Genomic DNA, 16,823 nt, shown 5'->3' with positions numbered 1-16,823 from the left:
AGAGACAGATCACAAGTAGGCAGAGCAGCAGGCAGAGAAGGAGAAGCAGGCACCCTGCAGAGCAGAGAGCCCGATGTGGGGCTCGATCCCAGGACCCTGAGATCAAGACCTGAGCTGAAGGCAGAGGCTTAACCCACTGGGCCACCCTGGCGCCCCTCAATATGGTCATTTCTTATGAAAATAGCAGGTTTCCTGGATGATGAAAAAAAAAATCATTGGTTGGTTTTAACCATACCAAATTTGAAAATCTCTTTGTGTAATAAACACAGATGAAATTTCCACATTGCTCTTGATGCCTATAAGACATTTTGGGGTCATTTCTCTCATCCTAGTGGTCAGGGTTAGATTGCCTGTGCATTCTCCTCCTCTCCATTCTGCCACCAGAAGACAGTGGACATACATGCCAGCACAGAACTTTTTGCTTCCACAATGTTTGGTCTCTTACTCTCTCCTCACCCTTTCCAGCCCAAGGAACCATACTCCTCAAGGCAATTTGTTGGCAACTTTAATATATTTCTTTGCATCATTGTACTTCTCCCAAAATCAATGTAGATTTTGGAACAGAAAGAATTTTTTTCCATCCCTAGATTCACAAGTGCTCATCTGGAAGCTCAGAGAGCTTCTGTGCAATAGTAGACTATTCTGTAACTGACTTCTTGAAAATACAGGGGAAAGCTGCTATTCCAGCCTATTCCAAAAGAAGGATAATAGTACTGGACCTGTAGGGATTTTTGTCTCCCTTGCTTTTTCCTTTTTTTTTTTTTAAATCTCAGCATTGTTAGCAAATTTGCCTTCAGCAAGTCACTTAATCCCCACCCCTTTTCTTTTTTTTTTCATCTGTGAAGAGTAAATCCTGCACTCAAAGATTCTAAGATATTTTGAAAATACAGATCCTCTGTAAGGAATCCTCTATAAAGAAGTCATATCTGTGGGCCACTGATGTTGAAGGAGAGTGCTTAAACTAGAACGTCATAGAAATCTAGGCATTCAGGTGATGCCAGAGTGGCTTAGTTGGTTAAGCCTCTGCCTTTGGCTCAGGTCATGATCCCAGGGTCCTGGGAGTATCACATCGGGCTCCTTTCTCAGCAGGGAACCTGCCACTCTCCCTGCTCGTGCTTTCTATCTTCTGTCTCTCTGCAAATAAATAAAATAAAAATATTTTAAAAAAGAATACAGGCGTTCACAGGACCTTTGTTTTTACAATATTGGTTTAAATGTGGATTTCAAATTTATGATCAGCAGTAAGTAAAAGTCCTGATGTGATGCTTACAGGTGGTTTTACTTGTTCTTTGTATGCCAACATTTAAACAAAAATGGTTTGAAAAATACTGAGATCAGTGATGTTCTGGCATTGTTACTTACTGATAAAACGTGCTGAGTAACTCCTCCTATAGCAGATTTGATTTTGACTTTTAGTTTGCGATACAACATAAAGCAAGAGATCTTTATCCTTGGGACGCCTGGGTGGCTCAGTTGGTTGGACGACTGCCTTCGGCTCAGGTCATGATCCTGGAGTCCCGGGATCGAGTCCCACATCGGGCTCTCAGCTCCACAGGGAGTCTGCTTCTCTCTCTGACCTTCTCCTTGCTCATGCTCTGTCTCACTTTCTCTCTCTCAAATAAATAAATATTTAAAAAAAAAAGAGAGAGATCTTTATCTTGTGCGTCTATCCACTTTACTCATTAGAAAATGACCATTAAGAAAGCCATGGGTCAGGAAAGCTCCACTTTTGTATTCTGGTCTGGGAAATAGAGTGAGGGGATTATCCTGTATTCATTCTGGAGCAAACAGGTAGTTTTGTTTTGGGGTTTTTTTGGTGTGTTTGGAGTTTTTGGTTTGCTTTTTGTTTGTTTTGAGAGAGAGAGAGACTGAGCGAGTGCATGGGGTGGCGGGGAAAGGAGGGGGGAGAGCAAGAGAATCTTAAGCAGCCTCCACAGCCAGCAAAGAGCCAATGTAGGGTCTGATCCCTGAGGTCATGACCTGAGCCCGAATCTAGTCAGACAGTTAACCAACTGAGCTACCCAGGTATCTGGGTAGTACTTATTTTTAAATAGCCCCAGAGACATTACAGCCAACAATTCTTTTCACCATTTTCTTTCTTACAGGTTTATCTGAGGTCATGATTTCATCCTGAGACTTTTATCTAAAAATGAACATACACATCTCAAGTTAGAAAGCCAGGAAGAGATGGCAAACATTACTGCTCTAGAATGAAAAATATAGTTATGTTTTTGATGTAACCGTTGGTCACATTCTTGTCCTTGTGTCTCTAGTCTCCTAGAAGTTTAATATTTTCTGTTTTGTTAACAGCTATGGAAGCTAAAGCCACCTGCAGCTGAATCTTTAAAAAGTGATTTTACCTTGTTTTTTGAAATTGAAACTATGTGTCTGCGGAGTGGTTCTGAAAGGTCCTATTAACCCACCCACATTTGGATACAATACCTGTTACTACATAGTCACTGTTCAGTATTAGGGCTTTAATATCTTTATTTAATGTTGAGTTTTGATGACTTTTTGCTCCCTTGAGCCTATACTTTATGGGAAGCAATGGATAGTAACTAAAAAACTGATAGGGTTTCTGTCTTATTAACCTTGGCTGGGTGTTTGTCTCGAGTTTAGAAAGCACATCTAGGTAAACTCAGCTACTGCTTTTATGGAACTGCTTGTAGTTGATCTGCTGTAAACTGTTTGGCAAGGATTTGCATGTCTTGCACCTCTCAGTGGATATAGCTTTCCTCAAAGTTGCTCTGACTTACAGGTGGGACTCAGTCACTCAAACAAGTATGTGTAGAGGCTTTGAATTTTCAGATGTAGTTCGTTTTCACTTTCATATAAGCTAAACTTCCAGATCAAGGAAGGAAGAATTGTTTTTATACATCTCCAATCTTGCTCCTTCTTGGCAGGCTAAGAAATTATACAGATGGCATTTACTCAGTCTGTGTGGCCACTTTCCAAAATGTCAGAAACTCCATCTTCCTTCTAGATCTGTCCATTGATAGATTGCTTGCATTTGCTATTAACTTTTCTTTGCATAAAAATTCATTTGATGTGTACAGCTTTACCTATTTATAAGCATTTGACAAATTTTCATCTTAAAGAATACCCCAGCATACCATGCAGTGAGGTTTGCCAGTTTAATTTCTTTGAGCTCTATTTAAAGTCAAGGTTGACTTTAGGTTAATGACTTTTTACATATAAGGTGAATAGTAGTCACCTGTAGTCCTTCCCAGCATTTAAGAATTACTGATTCTTGGGGCACCTGGGTGGCTCAGTGGGTTAAGCCTCTGCCTTCAGCTCAGGTCATGATCCCAGGGTCCTGGGATTGATCCCCACATCGGGCTCTCTGCTCAGTGGGGAGCCTGTTTCCTCCTCTCACTCTGCCTGCCTCTCTGCCTACTTGTGATCTCTGTCTGTCAAAATTTTTTTTAAATAAATAAATAATAAAATAAAAAAACCTTAATTAAAAATAAAGAAGAATTACTGATTCTTATACTCTGAACCAATTCAAAGTGATTTCCTAAGTGGAAAAAACAAACAAAAAAACCAAGGTGCAGAATATTTTAGCATTCTGGCTTTTGGGTAAGAAAAGGAAAATAAAGAGTATAAATACATAATTTTTTTTCTATCTCCAGAAATGAACATAAACCAGAAACCAATGAAAATGGTGATGGGGGAGGGGGGTGGAGTTGGAAATGGCAGAGAGACATCTCTGACTATACCTTTAAAACTTTGAGATGTGGTTTCATAAAATATCAAAAAATTAAAGAGAAAAAAGGAAACCTTATAATTGCTTGTTAATAGAAACAAATGAATAGCTACATATCAAATTGATTATATAATCACCTAGGAAATCATACTTGAACTTTACATCCTTTGAGGTATTTTCTAAAGACAAAAAGAACTTCAGTGAAATATTGATACTTTACTGTGTAGCATGTTGTTAGTAATATTACTCTTAAGATTTTGAAATTGTTTTAGATGTTTTACAGAATAAAACAAGTAAGTGTATGATTGCTATTAGAGACCAAGACTGTCATCATAAGAGGAAAGAAATACAAATAGGAAAATTAAATGTTTTAAAAAGACAATGTTAAATTTGAAATGGAAATATCAATATAAACTCATGAGTAAACAAAAAGATTTCTCTGTCCCATAAAAGAACTTACTAGCACTGACACCTCTAATAACAACTAGCTCAATTTATGTACTCAGAAACTAGTTTCAATATGGCATTCCTCACTGAAAGAAATATGGGCTTCTTGGAGAAATGGCTGATTCCCGGTCTGAAGCAGAGAAAGAACAAGGTGAATCTAGTGTATCTTATGCCAGAAAGGAAGGAAGCGCTTAAACAGAAGAGTCAGCTTGAAGGAGACTCCCACTGGCCCAGTTTGGGACAACTGGAGCATTGAGTGTACTCATTGTATAATTTAGTGTAACAGATTGAATAAATAAAAATATGAATGACAAGTAAAGAAAAAAGTAAAAGAAGGAGAAGAAAAACTTTTCTTTACAAAAGTAATGCCAGTTAATGTATGTGCAAAGAATGATAGGGAAAAAACCATGATTCTGTAACAACCCCCCCCCCAATATAATTGGTTCAGGCAAGGATTATGAACAGATGGTAAAGTCACTAGGGAACAGGATATTCACAGGCTGAAAAATAACACCCCACAATTTAACCTTTACTTGCAAAGGAGAAAATATACCTTTCAGAGACTGATGGTCTCATTTTTTTTTTTTTTTTTTTTTTTTTTTTTTTTTTTTTTTTAAGATTTTATTTATTTATTTGACAGAGAGAAATCACAAGTAGATGGAGAGGCAGAGGCAGGCAGAGAGAGAGAGAGAAGCAGGCTCCCTGCTGAGCAGAGAGCCCGATGCGGGACTCGATCCCAGGACCCTGAGATCATGACCTGAGCCGAAGGCAGCGGCCCAACCCACTGAGCCACCCAGGCGCCCTGATGGTCTCATTTTAACCCAGGGTTCAGCTTGGTGTCACTGATCATGGCACAACCTGATGTTATGTGCTGCCTGATACGATGCAAAGTATACAATGTTAGCTATGAAATATTCTTGCCAAAATTTTAATCTCTTCCAAGTCAAACTTCAAAACTGAACTTCCAATTTACAGGAAAGAACTAATCTGAAAAATTCAGAATAAGGGAGATTCCATAAGGCAACTGGCCTGTACTCTTCCAGGAAAAAAATACCGCAGAGGGGAATAAAATAAAAGCAGGAGAGCTGTTCTAGATTACCAGATACTAAAGGAACCTAACAGCCAAATGCATTTAGTGAACCTTGATTCCATCCTGGTTGGAAGAGTTGGGGAGGCATTTGGGTCTATAACTATGAAAGATTCTTTTTTCTTTAATTGCTCAAGTGTGAATAACACAGTGTTATATTAATTTCAGGTGTACAGTGATATAACAGTTCTATACATTACTCAGTGCTCATCAAGTGAAGTCTTCATCTTCTTTATTTCCCTGTTCTCTTCCCATCCACTTCTCTTGTCCACCACCAGTTTGTTCTCTGTACTTAAGAGTGTGTTTTTTGTTTGTCTCTCTTTTTTTTTTTTTAAGATTTTATTTATTTATTTGAAAGACAGAGATCACAAGTAGGCAGAGAAGCAGCCAGAGAGGAGGAAGCAGGCTCCCTGCCGAGCAGAGAGCCCGATGCAGGGCTCGATTCCAGGACCCTGGGATCATGACCTGAGCCGAAGGCAGAGGCTTTAACCCACTGAGCCACCCAGGTGTCCCTGTCTCTTTTTTCTTGTTTGCTTTTTAAAATTCCACTTACGAGTTAAATTGTATGGTATTTGTCTTTCTCTGACTCATTTCACTTAGCATAATACCCTGTGGTTGCTGCAGATGGCAAGGTGTCGTTCTTTGTTATGACCATGTAATAGTCCCTTGTGCACATACCATATCTTCATGAAAGGTATTCTTGAGATAATTGGAGAAGTTTGACCACAGCCTGGATGATATAGGCTTGTTAATATTCTTAAAAGTATGAGAATGTTACTGTGGTTCTGTAAGAGAATATCCTTATTCTTAGAAGATTCATTCTGAAGAATTGATTGGTGAGTTTTCAGGTTTGCAATCTTTTTTGGCAGGATCACTTGAAAGGATGCATGTGTATATATACAGAGGTAGAAACTTTTGGAAATGGGAGGATTCAGTGTAGAGGGAGGGTATACGGGTGTTTATTATACTATTCTTTTGAAGTGTTTACATGTAGAAAATGAGAATAAAGTTGGGAAAATGGGACAGTGGGGGTGGAGAGTGAGTTGAAAGGGAACTTGCGTGTATCACTGAAGTCATGGATATGTTCCAGGAATCTAGATTTCTTCAGTCACCTCTACAAAAAAAAATAAAATAAAATAGAAATAAAAAAATATATACACACACACAATTTATATTTATACTTAATGTATATATTAAAAATACATATGTTGTATCCTACTCATACAATGAGTAGGATACAACATAACGAGTAGGATACAACATAGGAGCTAATAGAAATCCATGAGGTACATTGTCTCATAAGAAGGGTGGGGGTTGGGGGAGTAGTTGATAAGGGTAAGACTACTCTTTGGCAGAGGTTTTCACCGGTTAAGTGACTAGGCAGTGTGAGCCCTGGTGTTGCCTCACCCCTTCCTCCCACCAGCATTGATGAAAGATCAAGTTAAGTCCCATTTTTGAAAACACTGTTTCTTCCAGAAGTGTATTCTGGCAGTGTGTGTGTGTGTACACGTGCATGTGCATGTGCATATTATATCCTGTTACCCTTGAGACAGAGATAGGTGGAGTGATGGAGGGAGATATGTGCTGTGATTAGTCAGCTTGCCGTCACCCTCCCCCGCCCCCCACCCAGCTCAGGCCCCATCTGGGGAAACTGAGAACTTAAGAAACTTGAGACAGGGAAGGAGGACAGGGAGCAGCCAAAACCTGCTGAGTCTCAGAAGACTGGTTTCTGCACTAGGGAGTGGAAGAAGTGACTGAAGGAGGCTGTGGATTCAACTCAGTGGCCTGAGATTGAGTCCCTTGAGATAAATTATTTTCTGGTGGTGTACCTGGGAGCAGCACGTTGGGAAGAGGATACCCTTCTTCTTTGGGAAATTTCTTTTACCTAATTGAAGGTGTGATAGATGTGCAGACTTACATAGTTCTTGTACCAAAATATTGGTGTTTATTGATAACTATTTCTTTGGATTCATCCGAAATGGAATCAGACTGATCAGTGGTAAGTATCAAGGCAAGATCTTGCACCTGTTTTGTTTAGGCTGATAGCCATACCCTCTTCTTTCCCTTTGAAAAGAGAGCAGATGAGAGTAGATTCTATAGAAGAAGGAATCTATTAGCCAGAAGATGTGTGGAAGAGGGATTAGAAAAGATGTAGGAATCCTGGAAGGTGTTACAACACCTTAGTAATTGACCTTATTAAAATTTCTACCTTCTGATAGTCATCTTTTTGCTCAGTTGCTAAGTATTAGCTGAGAAATATGCAGAAAATTCTGCACATACAGTATGCTGGAGGAGACAGTGGGACAGATCATATAAATTTGGGAATGCCTCAGAAGATCAGTCGTGTACCAGAAGGGGGGATACTGGCCCTTCACATACTCCCCAGCAGAAAGATAGACCAGTCCCTCTACTCACTTCTAAGCTGTGCTCTTAATGGTTTGTTTTCCTAATGATTGCTATTTACCTTTGAGTCTATCCTTCACCCTTAGGAGGAAACCTTTCTGAGGAAGTTAAAAGCTGGTAGATAGCATGTGAAGTCACAAGTTTCTTAAGATGTCTGGCCTAACCTCTGAATTTTGGAGCCCTAAGCTGAACAATATCCAGATAAGACTGTTAGACTGCATTATCTAGGCTCTTCCTCAAGAAGCAGTAAAATTCTATGATGGCCATTTGTGTTACGGTTACCCTCTCAGTAGACGAAATCTATGGCTCTTATTTCCTTTCATAGATCTTCCCTGGGATAGTGCTGGGTACTTAGTCGGTGCCTCCCAAATGTGTTGACGAAAAGAATGTAACACTCCATGAGTATTATCCTGATCATCATCCCTTGGCTATACATAGTGCAATTCTGATGGCTTTCAGTTCTCGGGGATTCAGGAGCTAGACAGCAAGATTGGGTGGGACCTGGGAAGGAAGTGTGGCTAAGCTATTATTTAACATCTGGGTAGGTAGAACATGTGTTTGTGGAAGTAAACTTTTCAGCTTCTGATGGTAAAAACCAGTTGGGATAAATCGAATGAATAGTATTAAACAGTTTGTCTTCCCTGGAGGCTGATAACTGTTTTGGGTTGCCTGTGATCCCTTTTTCTTCATAAATTATAAACAGCAGTTCTTTCAGCTCGCTTGTCACCACACTTACCCACCAGGTGGTGGGTGCACCAGATCCCAGATTCTTTGGAAAGCTTCTTTTCATCCTTTTCAGTGTCACATGGAAGAGAGTCAACCATTGTACCCACTGAGCCATTCGAATGGGTGCTTTAAAATAGCACATTGAATTGGCTTGATATTTAATTGAGTTTTTAAGGCACGCCAAATAGACTTCTGTATTTGGATGTGCTATTTGGAGAATGGGTCAATCTGACCTTCTAACTTTTCTCAGTTGTAATATTAGTTCAAGAATGAAACTTGAACTAATGCTTGGTGTGGGTAAGTCTGTTTATGGGATGGTGAGTATTCAAACACAAAATAGTTCTTTAACATAGGACTTTTTGATTTTCAGATACTTTTTGAAGTTCCAGCTACCTTATCTCTTTTTCCCTCTCCCTTTCCCATTCTACATCCTATTTAGAACTAGCCTTCCTTAAAGATAACAGCTTTGAAGAAGCACTGAGGTACACCAGTGGAGACTTAATTATGATGGGAAGAAATGATGATAATAGGAAGTAATGTAAACGGAACAGCTTTGCAGCCATCTTCAGATTTTGTTTTTACCTAAATGATCATATTTGTGTAAGTGGGGTGAAACCATCCCAACTTAGAGGGCTGTTGCTGAGATCTGGTTTCACTAGAGGGAAAAACAGGTAATATTCAAACCCTGCTCTTGACCGCAGTGTCTTTGTTTACAATGTGAAGGTGAACAGCTCCAGCTCCAGGCCGTACTTCAAAAGAAAAACAGAGCTGCAGGCTGTCAGGCCGCCCTGGAGCAAGCAGGCCTGGTGGGCACTGGCAGAGCATAAGTTGTGATCTGGGTTCTCCTCAGCACGCAGTTGGGGCGGGGTGGGGGACACGGTGATCAGGCATCTTCATATAGCTGGACCACCTTATCTGTAAGCAGTGAAAATATCAGAGAGCTCCAAGAATAGACAGCCACCCATCCATGCCATGGCTTGAATGAACAGTCTGCCCACTTCAAATATGGACATATTCATTATTTGAGAGATGGGGCACTGCACTGATCAGTAAGCTGCTTGCAACACAGCCTAATATTTTTAGATGGGAAAGATTTTGCTAAGCTGTAGACTACTGATGAGCTTTGTTAATACAAGGTAGGATTACGACTATTAAATCAGTTCTTAGGTTGCTGCAGAAACATTTCTATCTTGCCACAGGCACCTCTCTCTCCCGCTCTCTCCTTTTTTTTTTTATTTAAGAAACTGCGAATGTTACTGCATTTCCCTCCCCCACCCCCGCCACCACCAGGTAGGTGGTGTCTGGGAATGTGCCCAGAGCCTTTTGAAAAAAGATGAACAGGGGAGGGAATCATAACAGCCAAGAGAAAAGAGTAGCTTCCGACTAGACTGCCTATGCCAGGAACAAGGAGGCTGATGGAGGAAGGGCTGCCTCTGCAGGGTGTTAAAAAGCATTGATGGTCTCTTGACTGTATTTTTTCTCCCACCAAAAGAACTGCATGTTGGTTTTGAAAGTCATTACCTTGGTCCTGGATAAATCTCTTCAGTAAAACTGGCTTTGCTGACTGCAGAAGTCATGTGAACATGCAGTGGGAAATCCGCTCTTGAAGGGCACATGCTGACCTGTGGCCACTTCGAGTGGGCTTGTTGTTTTGTTTTTAGATTTATTTATTTGAGAGAAAGAGTGCATGTGATGGGAGGGGCAGAGGGAGAGAAAAACAAGCAGACTCCATGCTGAGCATGGAGCCAGGGCTCTATCTCATGACCCTGAGATCACAACCTGAGCCGAAAGCAAGAGTTGGTTGCTTAACCAAATGTGCCACACAGGTGCTCCCAAAGAGTGGGGTGGGTTGGTTGGTTTGTTGGTTGTTTTGAAAGGCACTGTGCTTTTGGCATTTAAATTATTTAAGTTTTAGCAACTAAACTAAAAAAGCTGCTTAGGATGTATAAAGATACTTGTTAATCAAGTTCTGGTGTCATATATGTTGTTTAGACTGAATGCTTTTTATTTACTGAGTTCTTTTTCTGTGTTGCACTTTTACGCCTGATTCTTATACTGCCGCTGTAACAAACAAGCAGTTTACTGTTCTGGCTTCAGAGTGGCTATAACCATGTTGCTAGCATTATGGGGAGAAGATTTTAATCTGTAATAGCTTTTATATTTCCAGAGTTATCTGCTAAAGACTTAGCTTAATGAATTCTCCATGGGAACCTTTTCAGATTTAGTCAGATTGTGAGGAGAATCTCAATTCATAGTCTCAAACTGTTCTGTTTTGCAGGAGGCTGAAGTTTATTTTGTATTTTAAAGGGTTTATCAGCATTCAGGAGGAAGGTTTAAACCATTTAATAGAAGAAAATGTTTTCATACATTTTAGAAGCATCCATTAAGTTTCTGAGTTACATTAATTATAAGGTATTTGCCATTTATTAAAGCCCATTTTCCAAGTATCCTTCAAACAATTACCTACTTCTGGTGTATTTCATTTAATGAAGTTTTTAATAAAGATTTTACCAAGTCATTTATTTTCTGCTTCAAATTTGTCCTAATTAGTTAGATTTTACTGTGGAGTGCATATATTTTTTTGAATTTTGCATGCTTTATTGTATGCCAGTATTTTATTGGATGTGGAAAGTTCTGGGCATACTGCATGGCTTTGTGAAGTATAAGTATCATTGGACTCTGACTTGGCACCCCAGTGCCTATCACCATTTCAAGGCAACTCCATAATTTTCTTCAAACAACAGGACCATTGCTAATTTCAGGATGAGAATGTGCTTCAAGAGAATCCTTTGGGGGAAAAAAAAAGCAGAAGCACTATGAGATTGTGTATTTTTTTGGTAGAGTTGGGAGGAAGGGTAAAGAGCCTGTCAAGTTTGTAAGAAGAAAGAAAACTTCATGGAATGTGAGAAGAAAGATTTGTGAAATTTGGACAGATGCTTAAAAAAGTTCGGTCTTGAGCTCCCCCCCACCCCAAAATTCTACAACAATTGGAAAGAAGCAGTAATTGGCATTTGGGGAGGAGTCAGCAATAACTTCCGCCCACCCTCACTCTAGTCTGAGAATTGCTGGCTTGTAGGAACTATGTAGTAACATTGGGTTTTAGGGAAGGAAATACATGGCCTTAAAAAATGGAACATTTCCTAGAATTCCTGTTGTAAATTTTCAACTGTTCGTCTTCCTCTTACAGCAAATCCAGTTTGCTGATGACATGCAGGAGTTCACCAAATTCCCCACCAAGACAGGCCGCCGATCTTTGTCTCGCTCCATCTCCCAGTCTTCCACGGACAGCTACAGTTCAGGTAGGTGGAGAACTTATGTCCACACTGATCTCCCTTCCCAGTTCCAGAGTCTTAATCTAGTTCTCTGCCCACTGTACTGTACTTATCTAGAATCTGAAAGTTCTTCCCGTCTTTGTGCTGAGAGCTGATAATTAGCACTTGGGCAATGAGAATGTCCCCAGTCAGGCTTGTAGCTGGGGAGGCTTTTGTCATCCGGAGATTTCTCTTCCCCTGGCTGTCTCTGCGTGTGGTCTGTGGCCAGTGCCTGCTTGGTAGTGCTGGGCCAGTTCCCATTCCCACGTTTCTCCACCCACATCACAGAGGGAGAAAATCAATTCTATTTTGGCTGATCGAACTGGCCTTGAAAAAGAGGTGTACTTTGGAAGCATAATTTCCAACTCTGTTGTTTAAGATATACCCTGCCACCTGTCTTTTTCTTTCTTGGCTCTAAGACTGCTTGATTGGTAACAAGAAGAGTGAGTATTTTAGTTCCTTTTTATTTGCTAGGTTACCCTTTATGTTGAAGTGCCCTCCCCTGTTCACCTCTGGAGTAGGAGAGGTTCAAGTATGATAATGTGGCTCCAGCTCTGTTTCTTTTTAGTCCTCTCCTAATTTGATCCTATATAAGTAAGCTTTTTTTTTTTTTAATTGTGTCCTCAACTTTACATGGAGTACTGGAAAGTTAGTGTGGTTTGGGATGTAGAAGTTATGATTTGAGTACTAGCAGAGTAGACACTGGAAGATCCACAGGGGTGTCTGATATAACCCCACCCCCACTGTTCAACTGAGGAAACATTTAACAGTTTAAGAGTCTTGCCCAAGGTCGTAGATTGCTATTAGTTTCAGCAAAGATATTTGCCATCTCCATAAATGACTTTGCCAGAATACTGTTTATATGGTGTTGTTAACATTAAGGACTGGACTTTGAGGGGAAAGGATTGTTTTTGTTTTTGTTTTTAAAAGTAAATGCATTTTTTAAAAAAGTGTCTTCTGCCCCATGCCACAGATAACCCAGCTTGGATAAGATAAGCAGATAAGAGCAAATGGTGGTCTACAGGGTTAAGTATTGAAATAAGTGAATATTCAGAGTCACTGTGGCATGTGTGCAAGAAGAGGTTCAAAACATAATGGCTGTCAAAAATAAAAGGTGTTTTGAAGTGACAGATACGAAAGAGTAGGAGTGATAAGCAGACCGATTCCAGCAGAGAGAGAATTCATCGTGAAAAGCCGGGCTCTAAGAGGAAGATGGAAGGAGGGAGTGAAGAAAGCTTTAGCAAAGTTCTCAAAAATCTTGATGTCCATGCATTAACAGGAGCTTATCAGAGCATTTTTTTTTTTTTTAATTTTGTGATCTAGTTCATTTGTCTGGTGAGACAGATACCTTTGGGAGTATTTGTGTTGGCTAGCAGTGTGTGGAAGACAGTGAGAGAGACCTGATACACTGGCAGAGACAGATCGGGAACCACTCGTTGATTCAGAGAGGAAAGAAGTGATTTGAGAGTAGGGGAGTGTTTACTCTATGTCCCCCTACACATCTGTCTGAAAGGACATCTTTAGCCTTTATGTGAAGCTGGTTTTTTTAAAGTTGAACATACTGAGTGATCTCAGGGCTGGCAGTAGAACCAGAGCTACTCACTCACCTTTTGAGTCGTTTCTTTCCATCTTTGTATTCCTTGAGCACAGCCTAGTGTAAAATCCCTTATAAGATTCTCTTAGCACTGTCATCCGTGTTACTAGTTCTCAGAGTGCAGTCTTCTGAACAACAGCAGCAACAGCTGGGGACTTGTTAGAAATGCTAATTCTTGGGTGCCACCCGAGATCTGCTGATTGGGAACCTCTGGCGGTGGGGCCTAGCCATTTGTATTTTAACAAACCTTCCACATGATTCTGATGAATGCTGTAGATGTAGAACCAGTGTTCTACAGCAGTGGTGTTCCTTACATGCTCTAAAGTGTTCTTCCATCTTCGCCATGTCCCGTTCCAATCCACATTGGGACCCAGTGCCCCTATTAGCTGGGATCCGTAGAGCTGGTGCAGGAGTGGGCTCTGTAGCTTCCCGTTATAGGGACTAAGGGTAGGGTATCATCAGGGTGAAAGAAAGGGTTCCAGCACTGAGAGATCCACAACAATGTCATTCATCCATTAGACTCTGAGGAGGGAGACCTGAGAGTAGTGTAAAAGGTGGCTCCAGGGACGCCTGGGTGGCTCAGTTGGTTGGACGACTGCCTTCGGCTCAGGTCATGATCCTGGATTCCTGGGATCGAGTCCCGCATCGGGCTCCCAGCTCCATGGGGAGTCTGCTTCTCTCTCTGACCTTCTCCTCACTCATGCTCTCTCTCACTGTCTCTCTCTCAAATAGATAAATAAAATATTTAAAAAAAAAAAAAAAAAAAAAAAAAAAAGGTGGCTCCAGTTCTGAGTCTGCTTAACTTAAATGAGAGTCCTTGGGGGGAGTACACTTTGTGGAGTTAGGGCCATTGAGGATTGTCTGTCCTTGTTTTTTTCTCTCCTGGCTCTAGCTGCGTCCTACACAGATAGCTCTGATGATGAGGTTTCCCCCCGAGAGAAACAGCAGACCAACTCCAAGGGCAGCAGCAATTTCTGTGTGAAGAACATCAAGCAGGCAGAATTTGGACGCCGGGAGATTGAGATTGCAGAGCAAGGTAAAGAAAGGGAGTGGGTAGGGGACCAGAAGCAACCCACTTGCTGGTCATCAGGATCCACAAACAACTTGACACTTGAAAGTCACCTTGAAAAATTCAACATTCTGGGCTCTTGTATAAGCAGATCTCTCTGCGTGCAGCTTGAGCCCCAGGGTTCTTGTTCTCCTTGCTTCCTGTTCTCAGCACGTAGTAATTACACAGAGCAGTTTCTGTTTTCCTCCCCCATGACACCATATTCGGAGATCTCCTTGTGGACTCAGCAAGTCCTGGATCACTACATGGTGGTTAGTTCTGCGGGATTCTACCACAGCTGCCAATCTCAGAGACCCACATTTTCCAGAAGCAGCAGATGTGGGAGGGTTTTCAGCTAAGGATGTGGTGACCAGTGTCTCTTTGGTCTTTGGTCCTTAGCACCCTCTGCTGGAGCAAGAGTGAAAGTGACTGACAGTCCGTTAAATCATGGTTTTCCCCACCCACCCCACTCCTGATAAGGTTTTTTTACTCTTGTTACTTTCACACTAAAGGTGTGCTCTCTGCTGGGGGTAAGTACAAAACCAAACAGACTGACAGAATGGGGTTAGGATGCATAGAAAAAAAGCAAGTGCTCTTCTGCTGAGGGTGAAGATATCCTTCCTGGTTTGATGATTAGGAGTCCTTTAGCCAATGCCATAACAGCTTCCCTCCTCCCAAGTGAATGATGAGATTCACTCTCCATTTTGACCAGACGTGAGAATTCATTCTCTGTTCAGTCCTCTGCAGGAAGACAGAAATTTCCAAGCAGTTGGATAACAACTCCTCAACTGTCTTTCTGCTGTTGAAGCTGCCAGTCATCATGGAAATTTGGTGTTTCTACCTTATCTTGCAATATCTCAACAGATCTAGACCACCCCTAGATGTTGCTGGGGCAGAAATTGGTAATACTGCTAGTGCAGACCTAGCTCAAATCCTCTGTTCTTTCACAGACATGTCTGCTCTGATTTCACTCAGGAAACGTGCTCAGGGGGAGAAGCCCTTGGCTGGTGCTAAAATAGTGGGCTGTACACACATCACAGCCCAGACAGCGGTGAGTTTGCTGGGATACTAAAGAGGGACTTCTGATGAGGGGGAAAAATAAACTTTTTTTAAAATTTGCTTTTCCTTTCCTGTCTATCCAATCTCCAAATGCTAATGACTATTAGGTGGGACCTCCTGTTACACAGTAATGGGGTTTTCCACTCTGTGTATAGTTACAACGTATGTTTACAGACCTGACTCAGGGAGAGCTAGATCTGCAAAAATACGACTGTTAGGAAGATGTTAAGACTTTTAGGAACACATCTTTGGGGTAAAGTTAGATAGCAGTAGGCTCCCTCACTGGACCATACCCTCTTACAACTTCCCAGTGTAGCACTAGTTGCTGCAGAGTTGCTGGGCATGGTCCCCTTGTGTGCTGCTTCCTGCTTCCACCCGGCCCTCCTCTCTCTCACTCTGTCCTCCCGTATGTCTACGCAGGTGTTGATTGAGACACTCTGTGCCCTGGGGGCTCAGTGCCGCTGGTCTGCTTGCAACATCTATTCCACTCAGAACGAAGTGGCTGCAGCCCTGGCCGAGGCTGGTAAGTTTAGCCTTTTTCACCAACAGTGCTTCAAAATAATTATTTAAGTAAAATATCTACGTATCAAAACTATCTTTATGGTTACGTGTTTGTCTAGAGGCTATAAAACTTTGGAGGGTAATAAGAATAGCAACAGGAAGAAAATGGGTAATAAAAGGAAGGTCCATATCCCTGATACAATCATAAAGAATGACCTTTGAAAAGAATCTTAATTATATGGGGAGATGCTTAATTCTAATGGTAAGTGAACAAGGAGGAATGTTAAACTGTGTGAGGTATAGGAGTTCAGCTGATCTCTTTTCACCAAAGGCTCATCGCTTTTGAGGGCACACAAGTAAGAAGTGCCTTTAGTACTAGTAGCTCATTAGATAATTTGGTGTTCCATATTGTATTGAAACTATATGGACTACTTATAAGTTCAGCTCAGCTTGAAACAGTTTTTACTGTAAAAATGTTCAGAAGAAAATTGTTGTGAGGTTTCTTAAAGGATTTACCATCTCCCTGGGATCCTCAGAGAGCAACTTTATAATGCTCTTGATTTTCTTGTTCTTTTCTGGTGTTCATTACAGAAAATTTAGGAATTTCCAAATAATAATAATAATCCTACTGCACAGGGATAATATTTTACACATTTTTCCTTTTTTCTATTGACGTTTTACAGAAATCAGTCTCAATATATAATTTATAACCTAAAACATAACACTTTCAGAAGAAGTTTTCCATGTCCCTGAAAACTTCTTGAAAGAATCATTCGTAATAATTATACGGCCACATGATTTTTCTTCATTGTTTTACTCATGTTGACCATTTAGGTTGTTCCAAGATTCTTGCTAATACAAATAATGTTCTAGTGAACAACTTTATTTTTTATTTTTTTTTAAAGATTTTATTTATTTATTTGACAGAGAGAGAGATCACA

At 40.8% G+C, this 16,823-nt stretch overlaps 1 protein-coding gene across 2 annotated transcripts in view; it reads left to right on the top strand.

Moving 5' to 3' along the window:
* AHCYL1 (adenosylhomocysteinase like 1) overlaps positions 1-16,823 on the top strand; it is a 38,857-nt gene that overhangs the window by 12,743 nt on the left and 9,291 nt on the right. For both annotated transcript variants that reach the window (XM_004769720.3, XM_004769721.3), the window contains exons 2-5: positions 11,557-11,668; positions 14,167-14,310; positions 15,273-15,373; positions 15,802-15,904. In XM_004769720.3, coding sequence (XP_004769777.1) covers positions 11,557-11,668; positions 14,167-14,310; positions 15,273-15,373; positions 15,802-15,904 — 460 coding nt within the window. The remainder of the gene's footprint in view (positions 1-11,556; positions 11,669-14,166; positions 14,311-15,272; positions 15,374-15,801; positions 15,905-16,823) is intronic.

This window comes from Mustela putorius, unplaced genomic scaffold (genome assembly GCF_011764305.1).
Source record: "Mustela putorius furo isolate JIRA1106 unplaced genomic scaffold, ASM1176430v1.1 tig00000585_pilon_pilon_pilon, whole genome shotgun sequence".
NCBI lineage: Eukaryota > Metazoa > Chordata > Mammalia > Carnivora > Mustelidae > Mustela > Mustela putorius.
Note: the sequence above shows the minus strand (reverse complement) of the source record. Positions and strands in the feature narration are given on the sequence as shown.